The 17524-nt window shown below is 37.3% G+C and overlaps 1 protein-coding gene across 3 annotated transcripts in view; it reads left to right on the top strand.

Moving 5' to 3' along the window:
- The first annotated feature begins 202 nt into the window (after positions 1 to 202).
- The window catches only part of pitpnm3 (PITPNM family member 3), a 60803-nt gene continuing 43481 nt past the window's right edge, over positions 203 to 17524 (top strand). For all 3 annotated transcript variants that reach the window (XR_008388323.1, XR_008388322.1, XM_053647837.1), the window contains exons 1-2: positions 203 to 531; positions 13935 to 14030. Coding sequence is in view for 1 of the 3 variants with exons in the window: in XM_053647837.1 (XP_053503812.1) it covers positions 507 to 531; positions 13935 to 14030 (121 nt within the window). In the remaining 2 variants the exon portion in view is untranslated. The remainder of the gene's footprint in view (positions 532 to 13934; positions 14031 to 17524) is intronic.

Here is a 17524-nt window from a genome sequence, read left to right as displayed (position 1 = left end):
TGTGCATGAAACGGACCATGAAATCCTGTATCATGTGTCAAGACATCACGAAATGCCCTCAGAGAAGGAGGATTGTGTTTTGACATGATGCAATTTGAATTTTCGAAGCGTCACAGTATGAAAAACGAAGAGCAGTCGCCTGCGCCGCTGGAGGCAGTCGAACATAAGGCGCTACACACACACACACACACACGAGCGCGCGCTGGAGAGGGTCGGCGCAAAAGACTGCACAAGTACAGATTTCAGAGCGCGCGCGTATGCGTGTGTTCAGCAGGAGCCGTGTTTTATCTTTCATGACTCGGGACTTCCTACAGACTGAATGCACTGACATCCTGAAGCAGAAATTAATGTGTGGAGGTTTGAGGTGGCGCGTGTCTCTGTCAGCCGCTTCCCCGCTGCACTGAGACGTGCGCGCCGTCCAAACTAACGGACACTCTTCTGTCTTCTGGACGGCGGGGAAACACACACACACATACACACATACACACACAGCACACAGCTGCGAAATGGCTAAGGAGACAAAAAGCAAAGGTGAGTTACAGATGCATTTTCCCCCTCATACACAGCCTCGGTGTTGTCATTCAGTCATGCTGTATTTCATTACTAGACACAAACAGTCACCGCACCTCACGCGCTACTTTGCTCGCTGATGTGTAGGAATGCGTGGTCTATGCGCTCGGAATAGCGCGCGGTCAATATTAATCACGCGCTCAATGCCACAACTAGCATTTATATCAGTATATCATGTTTACAAACTTATATTTCGTGTATACTAGAACTGCTCGATTCTATGCATTATTTTAGTACACAGAATAAAAGTACGACAGGTAGTAAGACGCACAGGTGAGGTAATTCAGAGAATTGGGAATTAAAAATTAAGCACAACTGCACATATATATGGAGGGTTTGACAGTGTTTACATTTTTGCTTAAACCATTTCTCTCATTTCTCTTTGTGCCACAACAATAAAAATTCAATTATGTTATGACCATTGCAAAGAAAGAAATGGAAAAGGAAAAAGAGACAGGCTTTATTTTGTTGTTTAGACTACTCTTGTTTTACTCTGTATACTCATAAAAGCCATGCACAACAGGATATGCACAATACACAAGAGACATGACCATTAAACTACTTGCAACTTAGTACAAGGCTGTCATTAGCACGTTTGTTTTACAGGTCCTGTATACTATCAGAGCAGATGGACAGTGTCGTTTTAATAGTTTTTGGCAGCTGGTAGTTGGAAACCATTGCTGTTGTGTACAATATGATGTAGCAGCATCCGCACTACAGCCAGTGTAATGTTTCATAGCATTATTTTAGTACCGAAAGTCAAGAGCACTTTAGTCTAAGGATTTCTAAAGCTTTCACACAGCTTTGCAACATTGTAAGCCTTCTCAGAAGTTTAGTGTAAGATTTATTAAGCTGTCTTTTTTTTTTTTGTGCCTGTGTATATTTTTAATCTCTCATTCCGAGATTTTCTTGTCCTGTCTGGTTTTAGTACGACATCCTTGCCAAAAGCTGTCAACCTATCTGAACTCTGACCAAAGAAATTGTTACCACTCCACTCCATTCTCACAGACATTGGCTGAGGGGCCAGAAATACAGTATTGAGAGAGAGAAAGCATTCCTTTTGCCAAGTGCATGTAAAATCACAAAAATCACCTTGGCACAGAGAATGTAGAATCAGCATGAAATAAATGTTTAGACAACTACATACAGTAAATAACTAGATTCAGATGTTTTGTGTATAACATTCAGTGTTTAACGCCGGTATCCTTCCCCAGTCCAAAGACATGTGTTGTAGGCTGATTCCCAAATTGTCTGTAATGGGTGTGTGAATGTGTGTGTGATTGTGGCCTGTGATGGCACGCCATCCAGGTTGTTCCCTGCCTTGTGCCCTGAGTTCCCTAGGATAGGCTCCAGGCTTCCCTGTGACCCTGTGTAGGATAAACAGTATGGAAAATGGATGGATGGACATTCAGTGTTTTGCTGGTCTAAATATAGTACTATTACTCTGTGCTTTGGCTCATTTAGCACCTTGCAAGTCTGTTTAACAGCTAACATCTGCCCATCTGTCCATGAGATTGGCAGGTTGCATGAGACCGGCATAATTCTTAGTATATGCAAACAATTATGAGTGTTACCAAGATAAATCTATGCCTGAGCAGGATCATTTTCAGTGTGCAGATGTATTTTTGTATGAAAGCAAAGTAAGGTGTGTAAGAGCAGATGGAATCCTGCTCATGAATTAAAATATTTATACCTTTGAATGTTGGAACTAAAATAATGCCTTAGTGATCGTTCATAGCAACCCTCAATATAGTTACCTTTATACCACTATATAGTATTTATGTTATGTTGCATTTTATCTGCTGCCTTATGAAAGATATTTGCTAACAGCCTGACCAAGACATCAAGACATGGAATTTAATGCTTCTCACATCCCACATCCTCAGTCCATTTCATTACAGGACTCTTCCCATCCAATCCAGGACTAACACCCCCCCCCCCCCCCACACACACACACATAAGCAATTTCTGTTTTATAACAGATTGGTGTGGTATATTTAATATGAAGAAGTAGGGAGATAATGTTGGGGAGACTGGTTTGTTTTTCCATTTGCAAAGGCAGTAACAGGATTTCCAACACTAAAATAGGGGCCTTAGTTTCTCTGCCAGTCATTCATTATTGGATCTGTCATAATGCAGTCACATATCAAACAGACATCAAAGAACACATTTAATTGGACACATGGGTGAGTACACATCTGTGGTGTTTAGAAATGATGTTTTCTTACTGAATGAAAAACATGTGAATGAAAATCTTTGTGTAAAACATCCAAGCAGAAGATTGTGTGACAGATAAAAGCATGGTAAAGTTTATATTCAGCTCAGGGTTATAAAAACAACTGTAGCTGCATATCATATTGTGTACAGTACATTTTCTTATTTCCAATGCATGACTCTTGTAGTGAAATACTCTGTACCTATGAAAATGTGGAATAATCAGCAGGTGTCCATGATCCCTTATGGGGAATCCCATTATTAGTGCTTTATTAATTTTAAGAGCAGCATGTTTTGTTAATAAATTAATTAAAGGTGATATGGAGACCATAATTCATGTAAAATATTTTGGTGTTATTCAGTAATATTTTCATAACATTTAATGTGGTGTTAGGCTGTAATAGAATAAAGAATGTGTTACTGGACTCAAACATCAAACTTTGACAGGGCATCAATATGGGGATCAAATATAACCTGCTGTGCTTCTGCTTTATATTTCTGTTGTTGCTATGGTGATTTGAATAAATTCTGACATGTCCAGCTTGCCTCGGTTAAAAGGTTAAAAGTCTCGATGACAAAAGGCACCCATTATGATCCCTCAGTCTGATGCAATTGTAATAAGGTATCATAATGAACAATATAAATGTTGTGTAAGTGTAGATATCTATATTTTGTATTAAGGTTGTAATATAGCTTAGCTGAAGTAATCTTGAAAAAATCAATTAAAACACATAATAATAATTTCATTTCATATGATCAGCAGTGTGTAATAAATTTATAGCGATAACGGATGCCTTTATTATATATAATAATATTGGCATCAGATTTCATCATGTCTTTTTTGAAGTAAAGCAGTATTTATAATAATACTATAATTATATAATAATTTAATATATAATATATATGTATGTTTTGAATTGATGAGGTGATATCCAACATCCTTAATGGCTTTAAATCAAACAGTGAATTTTCAGCTCTCTCTGAAATATTTGTGCTCTGCCTAATTTGCACAACCATTTGGATGAAGTACTGAGCTAAAAATAGTCTTCTATGAGATGCAATAACAGACAGCAGGTCCACTTTCACTGCTACCCTGCAGTCTTCTGTGAGCAGGAGACGGAGGGTAAGCAAGAAAGACAGGGAGCAAGCAATCACACTTCAGTCACTGCTGTTGGGATATATGTAACAATGAGAGCTACTTCCTTATGCAACTATGGTTCTGTCAATAACTGGATAACTGCCAAGGGTGTTGAGGATCACCTGGTGCACCTCATAGAGCGGCATGTCATGGGTATCCCATTTGTCTGTAGGCCATGGTGATGACCACCCAATGGGACATGGGCGCCCTTTATGTCTTTTTTCCATTGTCTGAGGTGCTATGTTTTATGTGACAAAAAAAGAAGTTGGTGTTATGGGTTGCTTAGCACCATTTCATCTAACTTGGGCACTCCCATTTTAAGAGTGGCTGGCAAGGCTAATTCAGTGCTTGTTAGCAGTGCCTGAGAGCTAGCAAAGACTAATATGCACATTCAAACATTCAGGTGAGGCTGGAGTCATTGTCCACTTGAAATCTCCCAGTTGCGGCAAAAGACACAGCATCCTGGTACGCCATTAATGTGTTTGGAGGGAGATGCTGTGTCTTTTAGATGGTCAATGCTGAGGCATTGAGCATAGCTGCTACCCATTTTTGGCTTAATACTTGTTTTTGTGTGCAAGAATAGGAATAGCACTCCTCAGTTACTAGTGGGTCAGTAACTGAACTTGCCATTACAATTTTTTGATAATAGCTCACTGTTAACCCTGTCAAATGCCTGCTGAAAGATGATGGCCAATGATGGACAAATGTTTTCATTATTAGGTCATCATCAAAAATCCCCTTACAGATTAGCACATAGATGCAACATACCAAATTTCTGCTTGGTCGGACTTACAGATCCTGAGAAACAGTTATGTGACTTTAGCTCCGTTCACTATGTATGACCATGCCATAAACTTTTGTGTAAAAGTCAAATCCCTTCAAGCAGTTATAAGTTACAGCTGTTTGAGTAAATAAGGCTCTGCTCGTTAGTATTGTTTGACAAGTTGCGGCCATATTTTTTTAGAAATGTCAACATTTTTGCTAATTATTGAGATTAATACTTTATTGAGTAGTTCACGAAAGTAGGTTTTGCATATTATGCAAATTCTCAGAATTCTCGGTGGGTGGAGCTAAATGGTTCCTTAGGATTTTTTGTTTGGGACAACCCTAGGAATCACTGGGGAAAAAATTTGTTTGTAGGACTCACTGATCATGAGATATAGACCAAAATGTAAACACTTTGCTTGCCTGATTAGCGGGAGGGAGTAATACCTATTGAACAAGTTTCATGCCTCTATGATTTAGGGTTTGGTACACCCAGTGTTGGTAAACCTAGTGTTGAATTAACACCCAGAGTGTTTATTTGAGTCCAGTGGACTTATATAAACACTGTAGGGTGTGAATTCAACACTGTGGGTGTTACATCAACACTGGTGATTTTGCTGTGTATGCATGATTCATTTTAAGACAGAAAAAAAGAAGAAAAAGAAGAAGAAAGAAAGAAAGATCCGGACTATTACAATAGGGTTTTGTCATGTATTCACGGTGGACACCGATGCATGTGCAGTTAAAGGTTTTTATTAAGAGGCAGGCAGCCATATCCAAAAGGTTAGGCAAAAACGTAGGCAAAAACAGGCACAGGGTCAGACAGTGAGCAAACAGGCAGAACTAGGCAAAGACAAGAAACAAAGTAATGAGGATATGAGTAGGATAAAAAATGGGAAATGAGGACAATGAACAAAAGTCTTAGTACGTAATGGGGGGGGTTAAATACTCAATGTAATCAACACAGATAACAGTTGAGATACATTAGGAAACAACCAATAACATTAAAGGGGCAGAGACAGGACAGAAACCAAAACAAATACATGTGAAACAGTGCCTCGTCGACCTCTGGAGGGAGTTTGGCTGGAGAGGCTGCCCTGATGGCCTCTGGCTCCATCTTGTAGGATGTGGTGTTCATCTGACAGGCTGGCCCTCCCCAAAAAATTTTTTAGGTCGGGTTTGAACTCTGAACTCCCAAACACCTTCAAAAGTTTAACAAACTGGGCTACACTACTTAGGCTGCTGGATTTCATGGCAGTCAGGAGCTCCGCCCACTGCTGGGCTGGGCCAGTGAGCTGGAACAGCAACAACAACCCCAGCCACTGCTTTTCTTTAGGCTTGGGGTCCACCAGGATTGCGAAATAAAACTGGCATTGCAGGAGATAACTTCCTGGATATCCAGCAAAGCCATCAAATGTTTCTGGGGGAATCAGAGAAGTCCACTGGGAAAAAATGACGGAATTAAGCGCTGGCACGGTTATCTTGGTGTAGGCGAAGTATTCTGTCATGTAATCAGGGAGGAGACAGATGCAAGTGCAGTTAAAGGATTTATTAAGAGGCAGGCAGACAAATCCAAAACGACAGGCAAAAATGTAGTCACAAACAGGCACAGGGTCAGGCAAACGGCGAAACTAGACAGAGACGAGAAACAAAGAAATGAGGATGAGAGCAGGGTTTAAAAAAAGGGGGAAACGAGGACAATGAACAAATGTCTTAATACATACTGGTGTTAAAACACAGACACAATACTTCTCCCTGAACAAAGACACACGAGGGGTTTAAATACTCAATGTAATCAAAGGGGATAACACAGAATAGCTGAAACACATTAGAAAACAACCAATAACATTACAGGGGCAGAGACAGGACAGAAACCACAACAAACACATGTGAAACAGTAAACAAAGTAATTATTAAAAACCTGGAAGTTTTTCTAATCAGAAAAAATATAAAAATTGTAACAATAGGGTTCAAGCACATTCAGTGCCTGGGCCCCTAATTAAAGGTAAGTGCCACTTATCGAGTACAGAAAAAATTACATGTGTGAGTAGAGAACAGCACAGTGAGTGTTAACTCACTGTGCTGTTACAGTAGTAGTGTTAGCAAGGGAAGCCATCTGAAAGCAAATGGGTGTCTAGAATTCTGTAGTGTTGCACAAAACAGGACGCTCGAAATGTTTAAAAATTACATTCATTGGGGTAGAAGAGACAAGAAGAGCTTAACCTCAACTTTGGAGGACAGGAAATCTGTAGCTCTGATTGTATTCACAAGCTGATATGCACAAAAATGTATCCAGATGATTCTTACCACCCATGATGGTTAGGAAAGGTATAATAGTAGTAATTGTTTGAGTATTTACTCAAACAATTGTATAATTAGAAGAGTTCAAGCAGCTGATCTGTTATACAATCTACTCTATACAGTAGCATATACTATGAGCTACTGAAACATAAAGAGAGGAAAACCTCTCAGATAAATCATTGTGTCACTCAGTACAATAAACAGTTGAATGAGGATCACATATACCGTAAGTACATATTGTACGTCTGTAACTGTTTCAAAGCGTTACCAGAGCAACAGTAACAGTTTAGAACTGTAATATTATCTGTTATATAATCTGTTAGAACTGTAATATTAATATTTTTTAAATTTATATTTCAAATTGGGTGGCCACAACTGTTCTGTGAGTAGATGAAAGTGGTTAAGATTGGATTTTTCACAGCCCATGTCATAGGATAATGTGGTGAGATAATCATTTCAGACAGTTTGTGGAACATTGTCCATTGACCTTAAATATTCTTAAGTTGCAAATAGGAAAAAAGCAGACTTTGATGGATACTCTTCCAAAAAGCAGGCTTCAGTCAGTGGTCACAGCAGCAGCCAGGTTCTTCATAGCAGTGGTTCTCAAACCAGTCTTCAGGGACCCTAGAGGGTCTATAATTTTGCTCACACAATACAAGGATAGAGCCCTGAGGACTGGGTCATGCATTTTTTCTAATCCCAATTCAAGCTTGAGCAAAAGCAGTGTGACAGTATTTCTGGTTTACTGTTATGTGCCCAAACCCATTTAAAGCAGCTCAGTTTGAATTCCTGCAGTGCTGTAACCATGTAATCAAATTCAAAGATGTTGTTTTTACTTCCTAGCCTGGCTGCTGTCTATATATTCTTGTTGCTCAAACCCCCCCAAACCGTTGTCATTTATTCATGCTGCAGAAGTAGATGTATGGTAGTTTATATAGCTTGTCCTAGTTAATTTGCATGCTTTTCCAGAAATAGTAACTAACTAAAGAATGCAGTCCAGCAGTGTTTTTGAATTTATAGGGTAAGCGCACTTGAACATTTTAATAGCACGTCAGTGTTTTCAGGGTTAGAGGGCCATATGCAGTGTTTCACAGTGGAGAGTGCCACTTCAGGCGGAGAGCTACCAGATGGGAGTGTTTACCAGCCGCACTGCACATATGCTGTGGGGAAACACAATCATAATGGTGACATATTTGAAGGTGTGTGTGTTTGTGTGTGTGTGATTTTTCTTAAATTTTTGTAGCGACACTGGTAGTTTAGCGGAATAGCTGATTGTCATCTCTGATGATGCTCACTTCTAGAAGCTCTCTGGATATGAGTGAAATTCAAAGACTCAAATGGATTGTGTTTATGTTTCCATCTCATTATTTAAATCAGGAGCCTGCACTTATGTTGGCGGCTGTGGCTCAGGTGGTTGAGTGGGTTGTCCACTAATCGTAGGCAGTTTGATCCCCAGCCCACGTGACTCCACATGCTGAAGTGTCCTTGGGCAAGACACTGAACCCCAATTTGCTCCCGATGGCAAGTTAGTGCCTTGCATGGCAGCTCTGCTACCACTGGTGTGTGAATGGGTGAATGAGAACCAGTGTAAAGTGCTTTAGAACTGCTAAGGTTAAAAAAACACTATATAAGTGCAGGCCATTTACCATTTGCATGTTCCCTTACCATTTAAAACTGTCTAAACTTAACAGCCCTCATTAAACTATTAAGCTAGTAATTAACATATTCTGCTGTTTTCAGAGAATCGATGCAAATTTATATACTTAACCATCCATTCCTTATGGATGTGTAGCTATAAAAGGTGTTTCCACTTTTCTGTTCTATAACCCTTGAACTTTTTTGAGTGTAAAAACTTCACCCAGCTTTAACAATTCATATATTACTATTGTTCTCAGATTGGCATCATGCAAAGTTCAGTCTGCATGATATATGCTATGTCCTTTATGGTGCAAGACATATGCAGTGGTACTGAGCTCCAAAGGCATGTGTGGGCAGTCAGAAATTAAGATCATGGAGCAAAGAGAAAAAGCACACAGCCAGTATGACCTCTATTTTATAATAGCATGCTCTCATTTTAGTTATTTATTCCAGAGAGAAGCGAGCACAGCTTGCCCCTTTTGTTTTCTATTGCTCATGCTTTCAAGGGTTCAGATAAAGTTCAACTAAACTCAGGGTGAACCCCTTTTTCCTGTGTTCGGTCTGACCTCCTGACTTCCTATAATGTAAGTGAGCAACCTTTATATTGCAAGTGAAATCATGCATTTTGTTTCTTGTGTTCATTAAAAAGAAACCAAAAACTACATTTAATGAACCTTTCTTTGTATTTGTGAGTTAGACCGAATGAAAACAGTCATGCAAACAGAGCTATATACAGTTAAAAGAAACAGCACTTCCACTGCTTCCAATGGCAACAGCAATGTATTACATTCTATCTAGATGTAGAGCTGATATCGATTTTCCCACCTCTGCAAGCTTTTAGTAAACTTGTGGCGCTCTTTATAGGTTGGTGAATCTGAAGGTTGTTGTCATATACAATTATGAAGGTGAGTCAGATGAAAACCTTAAAACTGCAACATAAATTAGAGGAACAGTACATTACATTTGTAGTTACAAAAGTAAAAATGTTGCATTGTTTGATGCACATTTGTGAAACTTATTTGCAGTAAACAATGCAAAATTAAACCCCTCATATAATCAACACATACATCATTAATATTATGGATGGCTTTAAATATCATCACTACCTCCCCTTTATTTTAAGGAGAGGGTCCTAAGTACCGGTGTTTTTGTGCAACGGCTTTGTTAAAGTCCAGTTTGCAGAGAAACGTGAGGCTAGCTGTCTTTGCAGATTCTTGGAGATGTTCCTTTTAAATGGACATGGAGTGCTTACAAGTGAGTGCTTTTTTGTGTACGTGGAATAGTATTAAATTTCCTCCAGTAGAAAGTATAACGTAATTGCTCTGAAAGCATAATTGTTTAATTGGTAGACTCCAAGATGATGTGTGAGCAGACTAGCACAGCTCTTGCTCAATTAGGCTAAACTGAACTATAAACTGTATATATATATATAAATATATATATATATATATATATATATATATATATATATATATATATATATATATATATATATAAAACCAGTACATTTTAAACACATTGTAAGGCAAAGTGGTAAGTGGTTAGTAAACTATTCTTCTACATGGAGATAATTCACCCACTGGCCTAAGTCATCATTTTGTTTTGTTATATGCATAATCTTTGTAAGACTACAGTATCTGAAAGAAATGAATACGCTGCAGCAAATGGTACAAGATATGCTCATAGTAAATAATGAACTTAGACTATATGGCCAAAAGTGATGTTGTTGCCTGTTGTTTGGTTTTCCACCATGGTCTGCATATTTTACCCCTTTTCAGCAGTGGCTATATGATGTTCAGATTCATCTTTTCACATTTAGGACAACTGAGGGACTCGTACACAACTATTACAAAAGGAGCAAAAAATGCAGTGATTCTCATAAAGGTAACACCGACAGTAAATATGACTAAATATGACAGTCATGTAAAAAGTCTGAATGTGACAAAAGACAAATAAAAATGCTGACAGCCTGTCCAGCTTAACTGGATGTGTACTTGAAAGGAACAACAACAACAAAAACCATGTTTAGTAAATAGACCAGTGAGGTCCACTCTACTTGATTACTGGCTTAGCAATATTAGGTAGTATTTGATGCAAGCCACTCTAATCATCACTTAAAACTCATTCATTGACAGTAATTTCTCAATTCCTCATTTGCTCTCATACAACATGTGATATGTTAATACTGCTGTGAGAAAATTAGCAAATAACCCACCAGAAGTCCATTCTAACTAGATATAGAATTGACATTACAAATGAAATTCTTAGGTAGACAGAAGATAATTGCATTATTTATAGTCATTTTTTTTTATTAAAACTATTGGGGTCTCATGGCATTAGATTATAATGCTATTAACATTGATTTGAGTGAGCCCGAACCCCTCATCTACCCCCTCAGAGACCTTTCTATGTTGTTCAAGGCCAACATTTAAGAAACACATTTTCCTTTTATGTAAATGCATATTTCAAACCCCACACACAATATTTTAAATGCATAAACTGTTCCTATTATTATTAATTCCCATTTTTATTTCAATTGAGATTTTTGATGTTTTGGTATAAATTTTAATATAATCTTAAACAAAGTCTTAGAGGTCATATAGCCTCTAAAATGGTGTAACCATCATTAAATAAGAAATAATATACTTTTCATACAAGAAAGCACACTTGTAAATCAACATTTTAAACTGAAAAGTCACAAAATGTTTGCCATATATATATATATATATATATATATATATATATATATATATATATACACACACACACATGCATATATATACACACACACACACACACACACACACACACACACACACACACACACATATATATATATATATATATATATATATATATATATATATATATATATATATATATATATTGGTTGTAAAGAGAAAACTAATAGACAAACTTTAGGTATTAGGCATGAATGTAAAATTGTAAATGTTCATTTACAATTTAAAATTGTAAATACTAAAATGTATATGGGTTTTAGGAAACATTTTGATAAAACCAGCTGAGTAAAACCTGTTACCCCATGCATTCGTGCATGACATTCAATATACTTTACTGGATTGATATGGTAGTGGTTAGGCTGTTGTGATATTGATTTTTCCATGCAAATTTAAAAAAAATCACAGCAAATGATTTAATCATCCAGAACCGATAGCCTAAGAAAGACAGTAAAACAAGCATTAATTTTAACTATAAACTTATCTAATGTTATCTAAATCAAATATACATTGATAGATTTTTTTTTCACATTAGACCATAAAATCTGATTGGTCAAAAGGTGTGCATTATTTTTATATAACAGCGCAACTCGGACAGTAGCTGTAACATGAACAATAGGTTATAGTTTGACAGCTATAACATGAACGATAGTTGTATTCATTTGCTTTTTCTAAAACATTATTGTTTCTATAGTTACAGCCCATACTGTACATGACGGATGCTCCACATAATCTAAGACTAATAATAAACAGATTTTTAAAAAATATATTGGTTAGCAAAGTAAAATTTGCTGTAGTGACAGAGACATGTAGAGACATTTATTTAAATGCTAAATAGTCTGCACTAATTATAGCAACTTTTAACTGTTGCGGTTCTACAAAGCTGTTTCTCATTCACCCATTCACACACACACACACACACACAGACACACACACACACTCCAATGGTAGCAGAGCTGCATGCTTGGCACTAGCCTGCCATTGGGAGCAAGTTGGGGTTCAACCCTGCGGTTAGTGGACAACCCGCTCTACCATCTGAGCCACAGCCGCCCATTTACTGTATTTAACATTTATGGAAGGAGTCTCAGTTGTAAGTGCTTTGTAACAAAGTTTCCCAGCTCAGGAAAGTCTTCAGGACAGAGGAGCTTTATAACACAGAGCAAGAGAGCGAGAGAGAGAGAGAGAGAGAGGCTGGTGAAGGAATAACTGTCTATCACAGCTACAGTTAGGTGGGAATGGGAACTTGTCATTTGGATGTTCCACAACATTAAATCTAACTTCAAACAATTAAAATGCTTCAAACAATGCTATTATTATGACAATAATGCACTTCAGGGGCATCGTGCCACATCACACCTCCTGCCATGCATTATTTTCATATAACAGTATGGGCTGTCATGTTTTATTCCTTACTTAATAAACTCAAAACATTCTCCATTTGTCAAAACATTTGGCAGAAAATGAGGCCGCATGAGTTTGGGTGGAAGTGCTTTTAGGAGGAGATTTAAAAATATCTGCGCAAATCATTTCAGATGGCTCAGCTCCCTTTTTATTGGGGAGAAAAAGACTGCTGTAGCATACTCCGATGTTAAGTTTAATAATGCCTACTCAAAATGAGTAAAGGTTGGCAGGTCTAATAGTATAATCGAAATGTTATTGTTTATTGTGACAGTGTCATATTGTGTAGAGACAATTAAACCGTTATATTGCACAAGACTAGTAGTGATACCATGGCTAGTAAACAATTATAATTTTTTTCCTTCTGTTTTTATTCACTTCAAACATTCATAATGCCAGAATGTGTTTTTCTGTTTTCTAATATAATGTAATAATATAACTACTTCACATGGTGGTGCGCAAAAAGAAAAAGAAATGCCATTAGACAACAGACATTACACAACATTTTCAAGTCAGTTTTGTCATTGTGTCTGTGCTAAGAGTTGGTCCAGAACGGTGATGACACAAATACATTTTCAGTCCAGACCAGGTTGTAAAACACCACAGTGCTGGCAGATTTTGAATGTCACACCCCCTGTTGTGCTGTTCCACCCACACCAATGTAGGCACTTTTATTTCTGAAAAATGGAAATAGCAGCTGAGCTCAAATGGGAAAAAAGGCTTCTGACCAAGCAAATTAACAAACACCAGCATTACATAAGTAAATTAAACTTAAATTAAAATTGAGCCCATTGTTTGTGTTTTAATTAACACTATTCCCATTTTCTCTCATTAAATTAAAAGGCTATTAACACTGATTTTAGTGGATCAGAACACCAGGGTCATTTCATGTATGCCCTGGCCCTAATTTTCTGAAGCCATTAAAAAATCATTTGGTGTCCTTTAAACTTGCCAAATTAATTCATATGATGTCCAATTCTGTTAATACATTTGACATTTTAATTAGATATATTTGTTTTCTATTGAATGCACTGTTTTAGTCTACATTATCTGTCTGTCCCTCCATAAAATTAGGCAGATTCATGCTAGTGATGTGCTGTATGTTAACAATAAAATCCTCCTAGTTATTTGCTTGGGCACTTAAAATGATTTTTCTGTTTTCTGCCCTGTAGTGACTTTACGCAAGCACAGCGCTTCCCACTGGTGTATGCGCAACATTGCCCAAGAATCTATGGACAGCTCTGATGATGAGTTTTTTGATGCCCGAGGTTAGTGTCATATTCCTCCAATGGTGTACTTAATGCAGCTTTCCTGTCTGCTTTTCTGTCTTTGTCTCTCTCTGTCTTTCTCTTGCCTTTTCTTTTTCACTCGCAGTTTCATTTCTTGAATTGCATCACATTTGGTTTTTGCTGAAGAAGTTTAAGGTGAACAAAACATACAGTAAAATGTGTGGGTGTGCAGATATGATTTCCCAAAGACAATGAATCTTCTAAAGGTTTATTTATTTCCCTCTGAATAATCTGAATAATGCAGTTCACCAAGCTTATAATAGCCACTGGAATCAAGCTAAGAGAAAAGTCTTGTCATCACAGAGCATTGCATGCAAAATGCAGAAGAAATGAGCTTGCATTATCTACATGTCAGGCACAGAGACGCTGCATCTACATTGACCTCTGTGATAGTCATGTTCTCAGTGGAGCTGAGAAATTGGATAATTGGACATTTTCACAGTAGTGAAGTACTATGAAGCACTCTGATAGGGAGTTTATATTATGAGCTAGGCATACCTTGGTAAATTAGGTGCTGTATCAAATGACAGAAATGCTGTAAATCCCAAAACAATTAACTGGATTGACCAGTAAAGTTGATGTCAACAGATGCATGAAAGATGCACGGCTGGGGACAGCTTCCATAGTTTCAGCCACTGCCAGACTCTCAGAAGGTGAATGTGGTTTAACCAAAAAATAATGTTTTTTACCTTACAAATTTTGCACAAAGCCTAATTTTGTGTGAATCGTATAATGGCTTGTGTGAGTCTACAGGTAAACTCCACGAGTTTACACCTACACCTGCGCAAAAGATCATCCAAACATCATGTTACCATACATTTCTTTTGGCAAGTCAATTAAGTATCTACTTTATTCACATCAGAGGTAATTTGAAAACAATTGAGCCAGTGCCGTTTGTCCTTGATACCATGAAAAAAATCCAAACAATTCAGCCAAGCAAAGTCTGGTTCTTACAGTAGGAGCAAATTTCAAAGAAATAAACCACAAGCATCTTTGCAAACTACAAATGCAAATATAAAAACCTTGGGACTACACAGACACTACTTCATTCAGAAAAGAGGCACAAATTAATTTCCAGGGATGAATGAACTTTGATTTAAAAGGTTTAACTGACTAAAACAAAGACAGTAACAAAGGGACTGGTGAAGGAGTTGGGGAAATCATATACCAAAGTATGGACTGCCACCAGAGAGACCTACATCACCATGGCCTGAAAATCTGCCATGTAAGAAATAAGTTTCTATTCTCAGACCATCTAAAAAAAGCCAGACTTAAGTTTTCAGGTGACCACTACCCTTTGGAGAACTGTTCTCTGGTCAGATTAAACAAAAGTTGAACTGATCATAATGATCAGTGCTATGGATGACGCATGGTGGTGGCAGCATCATGTGGAGGTTTTTGCAGGAAAAGGGACTGATGCACTTTAGAAAATAAATGGCATCATGAGGAAGTAGGATTATCTAGAAATACTGAAGCAAAACTCAGCAAGGACCAGGATCCTAAGCATACTTAAAAAGTTGTAACAAAATGGCTTAAAGACAACAAAGTGAAAGTTTTGGAGTGGCCATCACAAAGCCATGAACTGAATCCCATAGAAAATTTGTGGACTGAACTGAAAAAGTGTGGTTGAGCAAGTATACCCTCAAACCTGACTGATTTACACCAGTTCTGTGAGGAGGAATGGGCAAATATTCTGGCAAAGTATTGTGTGAAGTTTGTCGATAAAATACAACGAGCATTTGATTCAAGATCACGCACCTAAAAGGTAATGCCACCAAATACTAACAGAATGTATGTAAACCTCTGAGCTACTGAAAATCTGATATAGTACATAAAAGCTGATTTAAATATGACGCTTAGCTATTATTTTGAAATGATCTCTTATGGAAATAAATTAGATACCCTAATTCATTTACCACAGGAAATGTATGATCAAATGAAAGTTGTGGAGTTTGAATGTCTTTAGCCTACTGTAGGTGTATGTAAAAGTGTGGCCTCAACTGGCCTCATGTATGTGTACAATCTCTGTTCCTCAGTGTGCAGTGAGAGGTGAAGAGACTCATCACATATCACTTCCAAACTGCCATCATGTGTGTAGCACCTCAATTCAACCATGTGTGTAGCTTTCACATCTCTCTTATCACTGCAGTGGTGCAATGGAGCAGAATGTGTAAAGGGCTTCATGTGGTATTAATAATTAATAATGATTATTAATTATTAATTCACATTTTCTTTCTTTTTCGGGATGATATTGATATAATTATTGATAAGAGTTAGCAAGTTGCACTTGTCTGGGTATTTAGAGGACATTATTTTTGGTATTTTGAAGATTAACATCACACTTGGTTCTATTTGTGTTTTAGTGAATTAAGTACATGCATAGATCACACTATTTTTGATGCGTCTTCTCAGAACACCTAAAATGGGGTCTGTAAAAATTCATATACCTCTCCCAATATTAATAGATTGTATGTTTTCCCCTGTATCCTAATCCCATCAGTCTCTCATCCACACTTTCCAATGATGCCAATGGATTTAAGCCTTTTCCACACTCTTTTTAAGTTTATTACTGTGGGTTCCACATTGCATGGACTTAGACTGGACTCATGGCCCTTAGGAATATTTTGGTAAACCATTTGATGGTTTTCTTCACCAGAGCAATAGCATAACTAAATTTAAAATACGTATTCAATGTCAACTCTGTTTTCAGTGTTTTTATTGATATCTTGACAAATGCCCATTATGAGTAATCTGTTATAAAGAACACACTCACTTGAGTAATGACAAGAAGTTAGAAGTCAGAGTAGCCCTAAGCATGACATTTGCAATGGATTCCTCTATTTGTTACTACAGCCATTTGTATTGCTATCATTATGAATTAATTAACATAAAATTATACAAAGCAACACTGAAATGTATTTATATATATATTTTTTTCTTATTGATTATATGGCAGCTCCTGCAGCTCACTGATCGACTGCTAGGTTGCTGTTGTTGTTTTAATCTCTATAAACCATCATTACTAGTCTAATCAAAATCTACTTAGTAGGGCATCTGTGATTCCTGTCAGATTAAAAGGCTTGTCTAAAGTCTTCACCTTTCATTTATAGTGTATGTGGCTTTGTGTCTACATGTAACCTTGTGTGGGGAAACAGAGCATTTCACTTAGGTTCAGCATCAAGTGTGTTTTGTTTAGATCATCAAATGTATGAGTATGATAGGCAGGTGACAGCTGATCCCTTGGCACTGATTAGTGCATCTAAGCAAACAGCTGCACTAATCACAATCTCTGAATGTGTTTACAGAACAGTGTGAGAACAGTCACGTTGTAATTTAATTGCAATTGTTCTAATATATATATATATATATATATATATATATATATATATATATATATATATATATTGTCAGACTCTTTAAATGCCTGTTATCCAGAATGTGACCAGATTAATGGACCCTAAAAGTCATGTATC

This window comes from Ictalurus furcatus, chromosome 17 (genome assembly GCF_023375685.1).
Source record: "Ictalurus furcatus strain D&B chromosome 17, Billie_1.0, whole genome shotgun sequence".
Lineage (NCBI taxonomy): Eukaryota > Metazoa > Chordata > Actinopteri > Siluriformes > Ictaluridae > Ictalurus > Ictalurus furcatus.
Note: the sequence above shows the minus strand (reverse complement) of the source record. Positions and strands in the feature narration are given on the sequence as shown.